Raw genomic sequence first — 20,064 nt, 5'->3', positions numbered from 1 at the left:
GGAGGGGCAAATTGGTTATTAATTATTTAATTAGGGGCAAAAGGGTCAAAAAGCCTATATATATATGTACTAGTGCATTACCTGTACGATGTACGGAGGAAAAAGATCAAAAATTTTGGCGACGACCTTCGTTGATTAATCTCTAAAAGAAAGAACATGTCACTATTTTCCTATATATATATTACTGTATTCTTGTGCGATGCACGTGGGAAAAAAGAATTGATTTATCTATCTCGTAAAAATTAATGCAAATCGTAAAAGTATATCACTACATTTTATGCAATTAACATAATGAATTGTCTTTTGAATTACCACATCTAACTTCAACTATGAAGTGTTTATTGGAATATTAAACGTACTGACTCAAATATTTGTCAACTTTACATGTACAAAAAGTTGGAATTAGATACCTCATAGTGTTCGGACCAAGTCCATTTTGGCACATCTAACTGTCAACATTTTATATCATCATATAATAAATTTTTATATTTATTTACAAGAAAATGTTCTTATAGACGCGTCTATATTACTATATATCTACGTTTTTTATAATTGCCTCTAAATCGATTCTTTGAGATATGTATATTATTGACATATATATTAGATGAAGAGTTGAAAAATATTTCAGTTATAACGTTTAATATTCTAACAAATACTTTATAGTTGGAAGGCTAAAATTAGCATTAAGATAATAATTTACTGCAAAATATTTTAAATGATTATTCCTTTTAATTGAGTAATTAATAAGAATAAATAATTATTTTTTTACTAAGATTTGTGGCCTTAGTATTTGGAACTTTACAAATTAGTATTTACAAAATTGAAATCAGATTTAGAAATTTAATTATGAAAGATAAAAAATGAAATTTTAGTTTAATTATAAAAACCTGATGGTGGCCTAACTCGCTCGTTTGATGGGCTGGCCCTTTAAAAGTGTTGGAAATTTATCTTTTTGTATTATTTATTTTAAGTTAAATATTTAATTTATTTTCTTTTATAGTTTGAATATGTCATTTCTTATTTTTATGCATTTAAATTTTAAATTTAAACTATTTTTTCATCGACTATCGGTATATTTTTATAATTTTAAATATTTTCTCATTTAATCTGTAATTTTATATTAAATTTAAATTGATTTTTTTTTTTCACAATAGAAATATTAAATACTGGACTCTTTTCCTAATTATCAAGTTCAAATTTTTAATATTAAATATTTTCCACCCAATAGACATAATAATAAACATTATTAATAGACTTAATATTTTTTTCATGTAGAAAGTAGTAAAAAAAATTAAAATAGTTTGTAAAATACTTAAGGCAAACATCTTTTTTCGATGCAGGAGGTGGATGATTATAGGTATGGTTGGCAAAACGGGCCAACCCGGCTCAACCCGAAAAAAATGAGCCAGGTTAAGGTTGGCTCGAAAAATAAACGAGTTAGAAAACTCAACCCAACTCGACCTGAGTCGAGTTAGGGTTGGCTCCCGGGTTGGCTCGAAAAAATAGAAAAAAAAATTTCATTGATGCTGTACCTTTTAATTTTTTTTCCTAAATTATTAATTCATTCAATACAAAAACATTATACAGATATACCATATAAAATTCCTTTTGCATTTGAACTTGGACTTATTGGCAATTGGCACCACATTCACACCGTTACACATACTATAAAAAAGGTCCTTAATGCACGATTTTGGACTTATTGACAGTTGCAAGGTATTTTCGTTTGAGTCTTTGGAATTGGGATTTTAGGTTTTAGCTTTTCACTTTACCTTCATTAATTTTTATACTTTTATATTAAAAAAAAATAGCCCACGAGCCAACCTGTTTGACCCGTGGGTTGGCTCGATTTTTTTTTAGCTGAAACGAGTCGGGCTGACTCGAGTTACTAACTCATTTTCCCTAACTCAACCCGGCTCATTTTAGTCGGGTTACGAGCCAACTCGATGGGTTGGCTCATTTTTGCCAAGCCTAATTATAGGTAGGGGTGCTAAACGAATCAGGGGTCTTTGCCTCGGCTCGTGAAGACCTGAACTTACATGTCTAAAATTGATTGTTGTCACCATGCTTGAACTTGTATAAAAGTTCGTTTAATAAAAAGGCATCAGGCTCCAATTCAAAAGTTTGGCCTTAGAGCCTCTCAGGCTGGCCTAGTATTTTTATTTTTTTTATTCTACTAGTAATATCTTTCTCTTTCTCCTCAATCCATTTCATCCCATTTTATTGGTTAAATAGACTTTTTGAATGATTTTATTCTATATTATGCTGTTTGGATATACATTGAATTTATCAATATTTATGGAATTACTAGTGTTGTTGATTGTATATTTTGTTTGGATAAATTTTTGTTGTCTTATTTTTTTTTAAACAGACTAACATGCTAAACCAGGTTTTTTTTTTTTGTAAACAGGTAACAGGCTTGGTCAGACACATTTAAACACAGGCTTAGCCTTTTAAGATCAAAGCTCAGCTCAGCCCATTAACACCCATAGTTACGTGTCACTGAATGGTCATTCATTTTTATAGTGATTGATTTTTTATAATTTATTTTTTACAGAATGATAGATATCATATCACTTTTTTATTTAAATTAAAATTTTGAATTCTATTATATTGGTTATACGTATTTTTTGCAAAATTAAGTTTTATATTGGCTATACACATATGTTTAAAATGTTTATGTTAAATATTTTTAAGAAAATACTTGTACGGATTTTTTTCTCTCTTTCTATATTACTTTGTCAAGTTAAATTTTTAATTTAGTTTATTTTAAAGTATACATAAGTCATTCTTATTTTTTTGTAATTAAATTTTAAATTTAAATTATTTTTTATCAACTCTACATATATTTTCATAATTTTGAATATTTTTTCATTTAATCTATAATTTTGTACTGTAATTAAATTTATGATATATATATTTTTACGGCACAAACATTAAATACTAAACTCTTTTCCTATCGATCATGTTCAAAATTCAAATTTAAATAGTTTGAATTTTAAATATTAAATATTTTTTCTCTCAATAGATATAATATAAACACTATTAATAGGCTTAACAGTTTTTCATGTAGAAAGCAGAAAAACATTAAAATTATCTGTAAAATACTTTATGACTAACATTTTTATGGTGCAAGAGTTGGATGGTCATTGAATAATCATTCATTTTTATAGTGATTAAATTTTTATAATTTATTTTTTACAAAATGATAGATATCTTTTTTTATTTAAATTAAAATTTTAAATTCTTTTGTGTTTTTTTATACATAATTCTTTTGTATTAATTATGCATATTTTTTGAAATATTAAAATTTTATCTTTTAATTTAAAATTTTTATCTTTGTTATACATATATATTTAAAATATTTATGTTTAAATTTTTTTACAAAAATACTTGTACGATTTTTTTTTCTTTTTGTATTACATTTTTAAGTTAAAATTTTAATTTATTTTCTTTTAAAGTGTTAAAATGTCATTTCTTATATTTTTTCTTTTAAATGTCAAATTTAAATTCTTTTTTATCAACTTTACATATATTTTTATAATTTCAAATATTTTTTATTTAATCTAATTTTATGTTAAATTTAAATTTATTATATATATACATATTTTTTTCCACTACAAAAATATTAAGTGCTGAACTCTTTTCCTACCTATCAAGTTTAAAATTCAAATTTAAAAAGTTTGAGTTTAAAATATTAAATATTTTTTCACCCAATAAACATAATAATAAACATTATTAATAGGCTTAGAGATTTGTCTTGCAAAAAGTAGCAAAAAACACTAAAATATTTTATAAAATACTTAATGACAAATATCTTTTTTGATGCAGGAATTGAGTGGTCACTGGTCACTTAATGATCATTCGTTTTCATAGCATTTTAAATTTTTATAATTTGTTTGCTACAGAATGATGGGTGTCATTTTTTATTTAAATAAAAAATTTGTATTATTTTATATTGATTATACATATTTTTTTGCAAAATTAATTTTTATCTTTTAATTTATAATTTTTATATTGGTTATACACATATATTTAAAACGTTTATGTTAAATATTTTTTTAGAAAAATACTTGTACCATTTTTTTTCTCTTCTTGTATTACTTTTTAAGTTAAATTTTTAATTTATTTTCTTTTAAAGTATAAATAAGTCACTCTTATTTTTGTGCAATTAAATTTCAAATTTCAATTATTTCTTCATTTATTCTAGAATTTTATAAAATAAAATAAAATCACTCCCAGTTAATCTTTTCGAAGGCGATCTTTCAGTTATGAAGGAACAATTTTACCACTGCTCCGATTCGCTCTCTTTATTATAATCTTATATTATATTAAAATATATTATATATATGCTTTTTTCCATTGTAGAAACGTTAAATGCTGAACTCTTTTTCTATCCATCAAATTCAAAATTCAAATTTAAATAGTTTGAATTTTAAATAATTAATATCTTTTCACCGAATAGACATAATAATAAGTAGTTAAACACTATTAACAGGCTTAACAATTTTTCATCCAGAAGCAAACAAATAGTTAAACACTATTTTAGATATAGATTTGTTATCTTTTATTTAAATATTTTATTGAGGCAGACAAAACACAATATCTTTATTATTTTTGAAATCTTATCAATATCTGATATTCATGCATTTAATGTTAAACTTATATCTGATATTCATGCATTTAATGTTAAACTTATATCTAATAACTAGGCAGATATTGGTTCAAGAATGGATATAGATATATATTTGTTATCTTTTATTTAAAAATTTTATTGAGACAGACAAAACACACGCTATATCTTTTATTATCTTTGAAATCTTGATATTCTTGCATTTAACGTTAAACTCATGTCTTGTCATATCTTAATTTCACGCTGCTTATATATATATATAGACACACGGACACATTGTATTGGAGAAGACATACTCATTTTTTTTTTTGATAACAAGACATACTCATTTAGAGGGTAAAGGTTTCACTCTGTTCGTTCTTTAGGAAGAAGAAAGGAGGAAGAATGGCAATGATGATAGGGAAGCGTAAGCAGAAGGTTCCGTTTCATATACCTTCGATCAGAAGGCCACAGGATGAGTACAACATACGTGTTAACAACGCTAATGTGCCTTTTGAGCATGTTTGGTTGCAAAAGAGTGCTGATTGTGAGAGGTTTATTCATCCATTGGAAAAGCTTTCTGTTTTGAATTTCATTGATAGAGGTGTTGGGGATGTTGTGCCATTGAAGCCTCCCTCAACAGAAAGCACCCCTTTCAAGTTTGTTGAGAAAGTCAAAGATTTGAAGGAGTTGTTTGTTAAGCTGCGTTCAGTGGATGAATTTGCTGTTGATTTGGAACATAATCAATATCGGTCTTTCCAAGGTTTGACTTGCCTCATGCAAATCTCAACAAGGACTGAAGATTTTGTTGTTGACACTCTGAAGCTTCGCAATCATATTGGGTCTTATCTAAGGGAAGTGTTCAAGGACCCTTCCAAGAGGAAGGTCATGCATGGTGCTGATCGAGATATTGTGTGGCTTCAACGAGACTTTGGCATCTACGTGTGTAATTTGTTTGACACTCACCAGGCTTCAAGGATGCTAAAATTGGAGAGGAACTCTTTGGAGTATCTTCTGCGTCATTATTGTGGTGCCACTGCAAACAAAGAATATAGTACTGCTGATTGGAGACTACGCCCTTTTCCTGATGAGATGCTAAAATATGCCAGAGAAGATACTCATTATTTGCTCTATATATATGATTTGATGAGGATTGAGTTATTTTCCTTGCCTAAGGATTCTGAAAGTTCTGATACTCCTCTGGTGGAGGTTTACAAACGCAGCTACAATGTCTGCATGAAGCTATATGAGAAAGAACTTATGACAAAAAACTCATACCTTGGTATTTATGGATTGCAAGAGGCTGGTTTCAATGCTCAGCAGCTTGCCATTGTTTCAGGACTATATGGATTTCGGGACATGCTGGCACGAGCAGAGGATGAGAGTACTGGTTATGTATTGCCAAATAAATCTGTTCTTGAAATTGCCAAGCATATGCCTCTCACTGCAAGACAGTTAGATCGATTGGTCATTTCAAAACACCCCTATGTTGAACACAATCTTGATATTGTTGTCAGCATCATTAGGAACTCAATTCAAAATGATGCTGCCTTTGAAGAAGCTGCTCAACAATTGAAACAAGGACATGCTGCTGCCTTTGAAGATGCTGCTCAACAATTGAAACAAGGACATGCTGCTGCCTTTGAAGAAGCTGCTCAACACTTGAAGCAAAGGACATGCTGTTGCCTTTGAAGAAGCTGCTCAACAATTGAAACAAGGACATGCTGCTGCTGTTGCATCAGATGCACTACCTGTTACATGTCACCTACCCCACAGACAAAGAACCACTTCGGCCAACTTTGCTTATGTATATGTACCAACCCCTGTCAAATTTTAGATGCCATTAGTATTTTGATGTAAACAACTTTTTCTTTGTTGTTAATTCACTATTGCTTATGATAGCATTTTTGTTATGTCACGACTATGTCTCTTCAGTTCAATATACCTTGTCCTGCTGATAAGTAACTGACATAGGATGGAATTGCAAATCATCCTACAATGACTTAATAGTAGGTTTTATGGTTCTAGTTAGACTTCAATTTGATTTGAAGGTAAGGAGAGCAATTTTCTCCCCCTCAAGAAATTGTAATTGGAATCATGCAGGAAGCCAAAAAGATTGAGGATTTTAAGTAGATAAAGTTAAGGATTTTATGGGTTTAAGGCAAGTAAGAGTTTAAGGTTTTTTTATGTTTTTTAAACGAGTAAGGAGTGATTAAATGGTATGAATCTGATTAAAAGAAAAAAAAGAATCCAATGGGCTTGAACAAGTGATGAGTGACAATACATGTTAGGCCGTGCACAAAGTCTGTCTTCCTCTGCCCTCTTTTTATGGTTACTTGTATATCAGGTTCGATATTTAAAAAGATGTGATAATCCACTAAATGAAATTACAGAAATGTATGTGCAGATACACGTGATGTATATTCTATTTATTTGAAAATATGAAAATAATTAGCCCTGATTTGGTGGTGTTATGTTACAAGCAATATCATTGGGAAAGAAAAATGATGAGAAATACAAACAAGTGGCAGAAATAGCATCCAAATTAATTGTCACATGTGTTTGTACTTGTCACGCGTCTCAAACTACTTCATGTTTTCTTAATTTTCATGTGATTGAAAGAGTGCTTCAATTTATATTTGAAGTAAGATTTTTCTTCTCAACAGCCATCTTTGATGGCTATCCTTTTGCAAGACGAATGCTCATATATCTAGGCATTAACATTCACTGGAAAACACTTGAACAAGGAACTACAAGTTTTAACTAGCATTAATTCACCAACAATGCATAGACTTTTCAGCTGTTGGTATATCTTCCTGTTCAGAGGTTGATAATTGAAAGCATGGCATATGTAGGTAATTTTAGTTATCAAACACCCAGATTTATGTACAAAATTAGGAGTATGGTAATTTCTGATTGAAAGTGAAAGTCATTAATAAAATATAGGTAAATAAATTGGAGTTCTGATGGATGACCAACAACAAATGTGTAAAGAATAAATGATAATTTTAATATGGAGATGTCATATGAACTACAATTATTATAGGAAAACTTGAAAATAATTATCGCAATCAAATTTGTATAGTTTTTGTAAATAAGTTATTCCAAAATTTTGCTGGTTCTTACTTCAAAGAAAGATAATTTCATTCTAAAGTTTTATGTAGTAAAATAGTGTTCTTTTAGTACAAATAAAATTTAGAATCATTTTATAATAAAATAAAATAAAAAACTCGGTTTTAAAATTTAAGTAGCTATGCCTATGTTAGTAGGTGTGCTTGAAGATGTCACTCAAAAATGTTATTTACATAATTCTCATATAATCTGAAATAAAAATTTAAAATAAAATTATTATGTACATACTTGGGCTCTTTGATCCAAAGGATTTTTTTTTCGGTTAAGTTTTTCTATTTGATATTCAATCCTCGATATTTATTAGTGAGGGTCTTTTAGTACCATGGTAGAGTTCTAGCGGCACTGAGTGCCATGAACTCCCTTGGGACACTCACATAATCTTTTTTTTTAAGTGAGTGACGCGACCCCCCAAACATGATTGTGTCAAGTGACACAATCTCGTTACCACAGTTAGTCCCGATACCGTAAAATTTCAGAAAATCATAATTTTTGACTCGGGTATCCAAATCACATGATGTTTTTTGATTTCACATAACTTTTCATGATTTACGCAATGACATCTCATTTGACATATTTTATCTCTGTAAACAGTTTGAATTTATAACAACGGTACGACAATCACAAGAAAAAGACTATGATAACATGTTGGCCATGCTTGATGCCTCTGAAGCTATCGTCTATTCGTGCTCTGTTCCTTCTTTCCCTACTGCTAGGATTCTCCATTTTGCTCTCACTTTTTCTTCGTTTTCTTTTCTTCACAAACATATAGCAGGGATAGATGATAACATGCTGACCATGCTTGATGCCTCTGAAGCTATCATCTATCCCTGCTTTGTTTCTTCTTTCCCTACTGTTAGGGTCTCCTTTTTTGCTTCCATTTTTTCTTTGTTTTATTTTTTTCACAAAAACAAATTTTAAAATTAATTATAGTCTCGTACAGGTGCTGCTGCAACTTTAACAGACAGAAATTCATTTAATTAAAATATCAACAAAATTGATTTGAAAATCGAGGAAGCTAAACAAATCAAGGGTTTCTATCTCTTTTTGCCAAAATTTTCGCAAACGTCATGTTATTATCTTAACATATGCTTTTGAATTTAAAAACTATTGTAGTTGTAGTACCATTGTTATAAATTCGAATTACGATTGTGAGAGATAAAATATGTCAAATGAGGTGTCTTTGCGTAGATCTAAAAAAGTTATGCAAAAATAATAATAATTTGATTTGGATCCCCGAGTCAAGTTATGGTCTTACGAAGTTTTACGGTAACAGGACTGCTTGTGGTAATGAGATTGTTCCATTTGGCACAATCGTGTGAGTGCTCCCCCGGGGGTTCACGGCACTCAGTGTTGCTAGGGGCCCCGCAGCACTAAACGATCGTATTGGTAAATATCGGGAATCAAATACCAGATAGAAAAATTAAAGAGGTAAAATGGAAGAGTGACCAAAATGCCACGTTTGGACAAAAAAATTACCAGACTGCCACGCCAACAGTAAATTTTGCCAAACTGCCACGCGGCATAATTCGCTACACAGTGTAGCGAATTATGTATGCAAGTAATTCGCTACACAGTGTAGCGAAATATGCCACGTCATAACCAAAAATGCCACATGTCAAATTTTGCAAAATTCGCTACCCTATGTAGCGAATTTTGCAAAATTTGACATTCTATGTAGCGAATTTTGCAAAATTTGACATGTGGCATTTTTGGTTCTGTGTGTTCTGACGTGGCATATTTCGCTACACTGTGTAGCGAATTACTTGCATACATAATTCGCTACACTGTGTAGCGAATTATGCCGCGTGGCAGTTTGGCAAAATTTACTGTTCGCGTGGCATTCTGGTAATTTTTTTGCCAAAACGTGGCATTTTGGTCACTCTTCCACATACTTGTGGTTAGGATGTAAATGGGCTAGGTTAACCTACTTGGGCCTACGGTCTAACTTATATTAAGTCAGGTTTAACTTATTACAAATAATCAAATAAAACATGCCTAAACTTCAAAAAATATATATATTTGGAAAGCAGTCCATAAGTTTTTTGTACAAGTCTAAAAGCCTATAAGCCGGCCTATATCATATTATTTATTTTAAATAAAATAAATAGTAATATTATTTTAATAATTTTGAATAATAAAAAATATTATTTTAATTATTAAATGGTTAATCAACTAATAAACATATGCCAAAACTTCTCTCCTTCATGGGGAGGATTCTTTTAACTTAAAGAGTAAGATTTTTAACTCTTACTCCTCGTCTCAGTTATTGATAGACAGAAATCAACCGTTGTCATTGGTAATGTAATTAATAATTAATTAATTAATATGATTTCTTAAGCTATAATCGTTAGATAAGTGAAAATCAATAGTTAAGATGAGTAATAAGACTTAAAATTTTTATTATTACGAAGTTAAATGATCTCTCTCTTTTTTTAGCTAACAGAGTAAGACAAATCTTAAATATTTTATACAAACTGTTTAATCGAAAATCTAGCCTAATTTATTTACATTGTGGTGTACATAATTTCTAGCTGTGCTTGTTTAAGTGGTGCTCCAATCCAAGGGATCAAGTGCTAACTAAATTGATGGCGACCAAGTCTCCGGGCACAGCCGCGGAACCTCCCTCTTCCTCCGCCGAAACACCTCCACCTCCACCTCCACCTCTGCCTCTGCCTCCGCCTCCGCCTCCTCCTCCTGCGAATCAACCACCGCCACCGCCGGCGAAGCCTGAGGTCCCATTGTCCGATTCCAAAGAGGCTAACCTAATCCTAATCCCCAGCCACTCCAGGTGGTTCTCATGGGATTCTATTCACCAATGCGAGGTCCGTCACCTCCCGGAGTTTTTCGATTCAGGTTCTTCCTCCTCCAAGAACCCTAGGGTTTACAAGTACTACAGGAATTCCATCATCAAGTATTTCAGATACAATCCCACCAGAAAAATCACCTTCACCGATGTTCGGAAAACGCTTGTCGGAGACGTTGGTTCAATCAGAAGAGTGTTTGATTTCCTCGAAGCTTGGGGTTTGATCAATTACCAGCTATCTTCGGCGTCGAGCAAGCCCTTGAAGTGGGACGACAAAGAGAGCAAACCCGATTCTGCATCCAATCTGAACGAATCTTCGGTTCCTACCCGAGAGACCACTAAGAGAGTCTGCAGTGGCTGCAAAGCGGTGTGTACCATTGCTTGCTTTGCTTGTGATAAGGTCGGTTTTCTTTTTCTCTTTTTTCTTTATAAATCTAAAACCGCATAAAGCAAGAAATTGAACTTTGTAGTTATTTCCATGTAGTATGATTTGACTCTGTGTGCGAGATGTTATGTTCGGGGCAATTATCGAGTTGGTGTGAGTTCTTCAGATTTTAAGCGAGTGGAGATAAGTGAGGAGACAAAGACGGATTGGTCTGAAAAGGAAACTATGAATCTCTTGGAAGCCATTACGCATTTTGGTGATGATTGGAAGAGGGTTTCTCAGCATGTTGTTGGCAGGACTGAGAGGGAATGCGTTGCTCACTTTTTGAAGCTTCCTTTTGGGGACCAATTCCTACAGTATCAACACTCTGGCGTGAGTGCTGATATTGCTAATAATCAATTAAAGAAGAATGCTGATGCTGAATGTGAATTGGAAACTGTTGGTTCAGCAGAACCTAGTAAAAGAATGCGTCTCACACCTCTCGCCGATGCAAGCAATCCTATTATGGCTCAGGTACTTTCTTGGGTTAAAACAATCTTTCTTTTCTTTAAACTATCGTTGATTACATGTTATAATTTTTGGGGAAGGGGAAAAAAATTAAGAGTTATTTTTATTCTATGTAATGCAATAAAGAATCATCAACTGCACCTCCGAATTTCTCTCTTATGGCTATGTCTTAATAGTTGGTTATTAATTACTAGACTCTTACTTGGCCTCCTGAATTTTGCCCTAGGATGGAGACTGTTTGGGACAACTTCCTTGGTTTTGTGGTTCATTTGTGGGAAGGGTTTGGGGCGTTTTAATTTAGCAAGTGACCGATGATTTATTCTGGTTGCTGTAGAACACTAGTCTGTAGTAGTATACAGAGGGTCATGGTTAAATTTCTATAAGGGCTCATCACAGCTGAACTGCTAAATGAAGAATGATCTAAATACTGAATTACTGATGTGCTTGCTGAAAGAATCTCTTTAAAAGCCTTGCTGTGTCTTTTGTATGATCTATTAACATTTCTTATTCATATTCTTGCAGGCTGCTTTCCTGTCTGCTTTGGCAGGTTCAGAGGTTGCACAAGTTGCTGCTCAAGCTGCAGTGACAACTCTGTCCGAGGTTTACAAAACAACTGGAATAAACTACGGGTCACTTCCAAGGAATACATTGCTGCAAGGTGAGAATGATAAATGATTCAGCTTAAGATTATAGCCTTCGGAATGCATTAAGCTGTCATAGGTCTTAATGTGGTTGATCTTGAAATGGATGGACCGATCTTCATCATGTAGTATTAATTTGAATGGTTTCTAAAAGTTGTTTTGTAACTGATCTTTAGTGAACCTCTACATGGTCCACCAAATTTGTCATTTCCTTTTTCCAGTGACTGACTTTTAGAATAACCACAAATGGGCATTATATATTTATATCCTAGTAGGAATTTCACATATTTAGTAGTCAGCTTCTTCTTCTGTTTATTTTTTTTCCTTGTAATTATTATGTGTTCTATGGAATTTCCATAAATAGAAAGTGGAGGATTTATTTTTTAAATTAAATTTCCTCAGTAGAATGGTGGCTTTATTTTTTATGCAGACGGTGCTGGTATTGCATCTAACGGGGGTAATACTTTAGATTCATTTCAAGGATCTCGATTGCATGCAAATATACATCTTGAGAAGGAAGAATCAGATACGGAAAAAGCAATTTCTGAGATTATAGAAGTTCAGGTCTGTCATATGCTAAAGTTTGATTGGATGGCGTCTGCATTTATAAAGTTTAAAAATATTTTGCTAAATATTGGGTATTCTGTTATATAGATGAAAAATATCCAAGACAAGCTTGTTCATTTTGAAGATTTAGACCTGCTGATGGAAAAAGAACGCCAGCAGTTGGAGCAAATGAAGAACATGTTTTTCATTGATCAGCTTACTCTTTTATTTCATAAACCATCTGCACCAAAAATCAGAGAATGCCCAGAAGGAAATAATGTAAAAACGAACTGATGACTGACGACTTTTAATTAGCTACTGATCTTAGGTTTAGCGAGTGTATTCAATTTTCATTTTCAATTATCCAGCACTCTGTTTGCTTTGGCTGGGAAGCTTCTGGATAATTGTTCAGTATTATATGTAATATAATCAATTGCTTACTCAATTCTGAGTTAGGGTGGTGCTGAGAGTTTTTTTTTGTTCTTAAAATGATTTGTGTCATGGTATCTTTTAATTTATATTTGATTTTAAAGAATATTCTTTAAAATTGTGCGAAATTATGGTGTTTATCTATTATTAGAATTTTATTTTTTTAATAAGTAAAAGGGCAATACACCCAGCAAACAAAGAAAACAACCAAAACTAACAGGGAAGAGCTACATAGCGCTTCTTCACTACTGATATGCATGATTAGCCATACACAAACAAATAAATATCACTAGGGGGATATACAACAAATAAATACCAGTAGGGGATCATCAAACTATCGGGGCACATGATTCCCTCTCTAAACTTATGTTGGAGGCGAACTTGTTCATTTTTTCCCAATCATATTCGTATCTGAGATAACAGCTATCTCACTTACACCACTCTTGCTGAGCCGTAACTTTCAAAATTTAAGAGTGAATATGTTATTGCAGAGGTGGCAAAACCGGTGGCTCTGCTCCGCCGTCGACTGTTGAAATTGGGTTTGCCTGTCCCGTCCCATATTTTGATATAAGTTAAAAATTTTAACTCATCCCGTTTTGCGGTGAGTTGGTAGGTCAATTCACCTAAAAAATAAAAAAATAAATTATATTTTATTAATTTTATAATATTTCTTATTTTCATTTCATAGTGCCTTTAGTTTTTTTTCAATCTCAAACCTAAATGTATACTAATATTCAGTCAAATATTTTTTAGAAACTTATTTCTGCTTCGATATATGGATAATCTTTGTAATAAATAAAGTTTTTCTTTTTTATTTTTTCTAAGGGAGTATTAAGAAAAAAAAAATTCATATCACAAAAACTTAGTGACGAATACAATACTCCCTATTAGTAAAAAAAAAAAAAAAAACTAATCCGCGGGCCAACCCGTCCCGAGCCACCGCCAACCCGTTTTGACCCACAATTAAGCGGAGCGGTTGAGGTGGATTGGTGGGTTGAAATGTATAACTCAACCCGCCCCGTTTTGACGGGTTGATCCGTTGGGTTCAACTCAAATTGTCACCTCTATGTTATTGCACACTAATTTTAAAAGTTTTTTTTTTTTTTGGTAAATAAATTTTTAAAAGTTTTTATTATTATTATTAATTTCAGAATTCATATTTTTATTTCAAAATAAAGATGAAGTTGTATCACCGGGTGATACAAATAGAAACACTTCAAAATAATTTTATTTATTTAATTTGCAAATGCTAATTCTAGTCATTATAATAGTTATGGTTGTTCAATTATTGATGTCAAATATCTTATCATATTTATTCAAAATAAAGGATTTATAATTTTATATATATTAGATCATAGGGATATCAGATCTCTATTTAAAATAAAAATTTATATTGATTATGTTCTACATATATGTTTGAGGTATTTTATATTTTTCCATTAATATAAAAATTAAATCTTAATTCTCTTATAAGCTAAGTTTATTATATTTAGAACTATGTATAAAGCGTAATTTTTTAACTCATAAATGGAATAAATAAATATTATTTTACGTAATTGGAGCGGTTAAAATCTTGTCATAAACAGAAATATTTAAAATAAATTTATTATGTTGCATATTAACTTATTGGTATTTCTGGAAATGGAGAAATGAAATAGTGCATAATCATCCGACATCCTTTCATTGTTACAAAGTCCAAATTATCCATCATCAAATTAAAGAGGTTAGAGTCTTAGAGATGCCTTCGATTGTGGAGATATAAGTTCTCTGCCAAGGATTAGACATCATGTTTTTATTGCTTGGCATCCTCCTCCGGAGGGATGGATCAAATTTAATTCAGATGGAGCTTCAAGAGGTAATCCTGGTTTTGCAGCTTGTGGTGGGATTGCTAGAGACAATCTTGGTAACTGGTGTGGTGGCTTCTCTTTTGGTATTGGTATCTGTTCGGCTATCATAGCTGAGTTATGGGGGATTCTTAAAAGTTTGGAAGAAGTTTGAGAAAAAGGATATAAAAAAATAATTATTGAAAGTGATTCTTTATATCCAATCACGGTGCTCACCAAACCTGGTGATGCGGCCCGAGAGTCTCATCTTCTGACTCGCATTCGGGCATGGCTGAATAAAGAATGGCAGGTGTTTCTACAACATGTCTACATGGAGGGTAATATGTGTGCAGACTGATTATCCAACTATCCCTTAGATCATCCGCAAGATACTGGTTTTCGTTTCTACCATTTTCCTCCGTTTGGAGTTAGGCATGTATTTTTAGCTGATATAGCTTCTGTCAGTTTTCCTCGTTTAGTTACTTTGTAATTCTTGTTTTTGATGGGGCTTTGCCCTTTAGCTTACCAAAATAAAAAATAAAAAATTCGTGACTTGCATATCTTTTATAATGTGAAATGTAAAGTTTCAGATAATTATCTACACATGAAATTAATTTTATTATTAAAATAAAATAATATGAATAATGTGTGTATTAAAATATTAATCATAAATAGTTATCCCATATTTAAAATTATTTTTTACTCATTTACAAACTTTAGTCTTTTAAAAAAAATTATAAGATTTGATTTTAATGATTATATATTTTTGGTAAAATTCACTCAGTATATAAAAATGTAAAAAATTTCTTAAGAAAATTAATTATACTAATCAGCACCACTGTGCTGTGCGAGGAGGGGGATAACAATAGCGATCGCTCCCTTCAAATTTATAAAAAAAACTTAGTTTTCTCTCCTTTCTTCGGTGTTTTTATTTTTTATTTTTATTTTCCCGATATTTTTTGTTTTTAAGGTGTTCTTCTCATTTGAGTTACCGTTCTAGCAAACCTAATTTCACTCAGCAAATGTCTAATCCTCCTAATATCACAAGTTCTTAGAGTCATACCACAATAATCGAGTTTAGCACTATACCTTATAAACTACATTATGCTTCTTTCTTTTCCATGAAATTGGGTTTTCCCCCTACAAAAACACAATAATTGGTAATGGATTTTTGGTCTATAGGAAGGAGATTCATACTAATAAACATCAGTATAAGCTTCAAGCTCCATATGCCTATGATTGTTGCAGAGCCTTTCTCTGGAACATTCTTTAAGTTCTTAATTATGCAAGTCAGAGATTCCCATTTAGTTGTAGTTGGTGAAGACATAAACTGACTTACAACACTCACTGGCAAAGCAATGTCCAGCCAGACCACTTAACCTTTTGTATCTATCTCTATGGGTGACCCATGTGTTGTGTTGTCCCATCTTTTTTTTTCTAAGCTTCTTGCTTGATTCAATTGGTGTGTCACAAGGTCTAGCCCCAAGCAATATGGTATTCTCAAAAGTGAGGAGAATACTTCCTCTGAGATAAGAAATTACATCACTTCTATGCTCAATAGGGTATTTAGATATTCAAATCCTTAGTTTGATATCTGATTTGAATAAAGTCTTTTTTAGAGCACAGATGCCACTCTTGTCCATCCAAATCCACTGATCCCCCGCAAATGAACTCTCTTGTTTTTTTTTTTTAATAATCTATAACCTCCTTTTCTTCCCCCTCCCCTTCCAAAAACAAGTCATATTGCACTTTATCTGTTATTTATTTCAGATAATGTTACTAGCTGTTTGGAATTGATTCTGATGCTGGGAACTGGTTAATAGTAGTTAGCCTGGATATATGACTGTCTAGAAACATTTCAATGCATCGTTTTACAATTAGTTGGTACATGTTTAGGAAAGGAAGGTTGAGTTGCAGCAGGCCATTGTCAAAATGGAAAAAGGATGCAGTGCAGATGGTATTCTTCAGGTGAATTTTATTTCTTGAATTAAGACAGGAAGTTCTACGTAAACCTGTCTGTTATTCTGTTGGCTGAACACATACAGTCAGATCTTGAGGAGTTATTTAGGGCTCTAGCTGAGCAGTGCAAGAAACATGGCATAGCTGTGAAATCAACTGCAATTAAAAATTTGTCATTTATTTTGACTTATTTTTCTCTTACAAGTCATTATTCTTGTTATTGATTCTTCTGCAATCATATCAACTTGTGTAAACATCTTCTTACACTTTAGGAATCTACATTTTCTTAATGATCTTTTATTAAAATCAAGGGCATTTCATATCAACTGACAGATAAACTACTCATATTTGTTTTTTCATCTCTACTTGTTTTATGCAATAATGAATAGCCATTTGGTTAAACCTCTTTTGTCTTTTATGCAAATTCTCCCTCCTCCTCGTGACCATTTCTTCATATGAACTTAAATGATGCAACCGCCTGTAGGAATCAAATGGAAGTTGAATTTCAGTACATAACAAAGAATCAATGAACTATGCTGCATTGTCTGATAAACTAAATGCCAGAATAAATATCTTGGAGGATCATATAACCTTTGCTGTCAAATAACTATGTTAACCAAAGAAATAAGTTCACCTTCTGAATTTTGGAAGCATACTTGTCTGTTTCCTCTTCCACGAACTGCATAGAGGCAACAGGATAGAGTCATTACTGAGCAATATTTAGAATTAGACTGACACACATACACATAGAAATCGTAGTATATCTATGTAGTAATGAGGCCAACAAACCTGTCCTGTCACAGTATACAGTCTGTTATACCAACCATTTGATGCCATCCCAATAGCTGAATATAGATGTTTGCGACTCTCACCAGGATTTTGGAGCGAGTACTCAATGTAATAAATCCCTGAACCATTGTTTGAGCTGAATTAAGAACTGAAACTTTAATGGTACTCATGATTCTAGTCCTTGGGAGAGTGTCCCCGTGTCTCATTAAGTATGTCTTAGGAGCATGTGTAAGATCAAAAACATATGTACATCGATATTTTATAATTTATATCATTCATGAAAGAATTTAAATTGCCAGCTGTCAGCATAGGTGATATTACATTTGTATGTTTTTCTTTTCTGAAAAAATTTGGATTCTATACGTTTTTCATGTATGGAGTACACTACACACAATCTTACAACAACATTTCTTTCCCCATACAATAAAGGAGGAGTTTTTAAGAGTAAAAGTAAGCACCATTGGATGATTTACTATCTATGAGTTTAGCAGCTACACCCGGAGGTCTTTGCCAGCTTCTGTCCAGCCCACTAACCTGTTGAATGCATTTTAACGAAATAGGGAAAGAAAACTTGCAAATACTAGTTTTAAATCTAATCATGAAATCACACCAGAGTCTCCGCAAATTCGTCAACTTTGCCAAACGATTCCATCCTAGTGAAATCCGGTCCCAGCCCTGTGATCACAACACTCACTGTAACAACAAACTGATAGCAATTAATTTTATATGGTATAAATTATAATGGATAAGAAATGCAAATTGACAAGCTAAGAGACTCTGATACTACCATTGGAATTAGATGCCTCTTTTGGGTAGAAAGCAGTTACTGATTTAAACCCATTAGGCTCTCCAGTTCCTACTTGCCATTCTGATCCAGCCATAGAAACACACAGAGTATATAATTTAAGCAACTAAATTGAAGTTACCATTTTACTTCCAAACTTGGCAATTCAATTCACCTTGGGGAATCGTTATCTTGAACTTGTTGACATCATCAGTGTAATCACGAATATCCTCAGACACATCTAAGACTCAAAACACATTTAAATTGAAGGGTATTATGATACGGATATAGTCATACAAAATAAGAATACAAGGAAGGATCTTTTGTTTTTTTATTTTTTATTTTAAATAGAAATAGCAATCACCGTTGACTGCCAATGCATTTGGGACAATAGCTGGGACCGCAAATGTAGCTACTGCAGTGTGAAGAATAATTTGTCTTCTGTTAACAGCATATCCTTCTTCCGTTGAAGAACTGATAGAACACAGACACATTAATTATTAAGCATATTGTTGATGCATGAGACATGAAAAATGATGGGAATTAAGAAGCAAAAAGTGATACTTGTATTCTTACAGTGAATATGATGTTTTTTTATGGTTCTCTACGGTTATGGAAGGTAATAGACCTGAACAAAAACCTCAGCCAAATCGATCACGGATATTGAACAACATGAAAAACTAGCTGAGTTTAGTTTATTGAACCTTTGTCTCCCGCAGAGGCTGTGAAGTCACGTGCAGTAGGTCGCGTATGCAGATAACAGAACCATGAAACTGACGCCATTCCTTTCAGATGAGTCGATGACCTTCTCTGCCTCCAATTTTAATTTTATTATCATTGCTATTTTAATAAATTCAAGGGGGGGAAAAAGGGCACTTATTCTATAAATAAATAAAAAATGTCATTGTTGTTAATTAATACCAGAAAAAAATACTAGCACGATAATACTATTTACATTTTCTCCAATTATACACACACAAAAATTCACAATTTCAAATTATAAGTCTGCATAATTACCAATATTGAGTTTGAAAGAAGAAAAAAACAAAACAAAACAATTTATAAACGTACGAATAAATCTTTTTGAAAAATGCTACAAATCATTGTTAGTGTAATTAGAAAAGATATATTTTTTTTTTTTTATAAAAAAAAATCAGATAAAAAAAAGAGAAATTTTATACTTTTCTCTGTACCGTGGGAAAAATGTGTTATACTTTACAACATTTTCCCAGTTGAATATATAATTTCTGACCAACAAATTATGTTAGTAGTATGATTCATTGTATTGTGTGTATTTTAAGGGGTGTATTGATTGAGATTTTAATAAATTATTTTTCGATAAAAAATTTATTGATATTCAATTAAAATTTTAAAGGATTCTAAAAAAGTTACGCCGTAATGAGGAGATCAAGGACCACTATTTATCCTCATCCTCTTGTAGAAGTCATTAGACTACTAGAAGCTGATGCTGCTGGTGTAATTAGATTTCGCTTCTTAAACTCGCTGTAACTTGAGCTATGCCCTTCCTATATATTAAAAAAAAAAAAAATCACGCCGTATTCGATTAGAGTCCATCCAAATTCAGTGTATTCAATTAAGATTTTAAACAAAGAAAAAATAATCTTGTGATATTCAAAAATCTAACGATTTTAAT

The 20,064-nt window shown here is 32.0% G+C and overlaps 3 protein-coding genes across 4 annotated transcripts; 2 read left to right on the top strand and 1 right to left on the bottom strand.

Moving 5' to 3' along the window:
- The first annotated feature begins 5,017 nt into the window (after positions 1-5,017).
- Positions 5,018-6,304, top strand: LOC133315128 (protein RRP6-like 2). Its single transcript, XM_061516701.1, has one exon. It carries the CDS (start codon positions 5,018-5,020, stop codon positions 6,302-6,304), a length of 1,287 nt encoding a protein of 428 aa, XP_061372685.1.
- A 3,966-nt stretch (positions 6,305-10,270) lies between these two features.
- On the top strand, positions 10,271-13,115 carry LOC133315126 (SWI/SNF complex subunit SWI3B). Its single transcript, XM_061516699.1, has 5 exons — positions 10,271-10,947; positions 11,032-11,445; positions 11,962-12,097; positions 12,511-12,644; positions 12,735-13,115. Exons 1-5 carry the CDS (start codon positions 10,330-10,332, stop codon positions 12,918-12,920), a joined length of 1,488 nt encoding a protein of 495 aa, XP_061372683.1. The 5' UTR covers positions 10,271-10,329; the 3' UTR covers positions 12,921-13,115.
- Positions 13,116-17,004: 3,889 nt separating this feature from the next.
- On the bottom strand, positions 17,005-19,249 carry LOC133315136 (psbP domain-containing protein 3, chloroplastic). Of its 2 annotated transcripts, none has more exons than XM_061516708.1 (10): positions 19,115-19,249; positions 18,987-19,038; positions 18,775-18,884; positions 18,586-18,651; positions 18,414-18,494; positions 18,237-18,301; positions 18,085-18,160; positions 17,627-17,745; positions 17,472-17,516; positions 17,005-17,315 (listed from the first exon to the last, which is right to left on the bottom strand). In XM_061516708.1, exons 1-10 carry the CDS (start codon positions 19,191-19,193, stop codon positions 17,289-17,291), a joined length of 720 nt encoding a protein of 239 aa, XP_061372692.1. In that variant the 5' UTR covers positions 19,194-19,249; the 3' UTR covers positions 17,005-17,288. The 2 variants fall into 2 exon arrangements, with proteins under 2 accessions (XP_061372692.1, XP_061372691.1); XM_061516707.1 differs by having other exon boundaries at positions 17,008-17,315; positions 18,237-18,319.
- Between the last annotated feature and the right edge of the window lie 815 nt (positions 19,250-20,064).

Source organism: Gastrolobium bilobum, unplaced genomic scaffold (assembly GCF_033153095.1).
Source record: "Gastrolobium bilobum isolate Gb01-03AN ecotype WA unplaced genomic scaffold, APGP_CSIRO_Gbil_v1 utg8583, whole genome shotgun sequence".
In the NCBI taxonomy this organism is placed as follows: domain Eukaryota; kingdom Viridiplantae; phylum Streptophyta; class Magnoliopsida; order Fabales; family Fabaceae; genus Gastrolobium; species Gastrolobium bilobum.
Note: the sequence above shows the minus strand (reverse complement) of the source record. Positions and strands in the feature narration are given on the sequence as shown.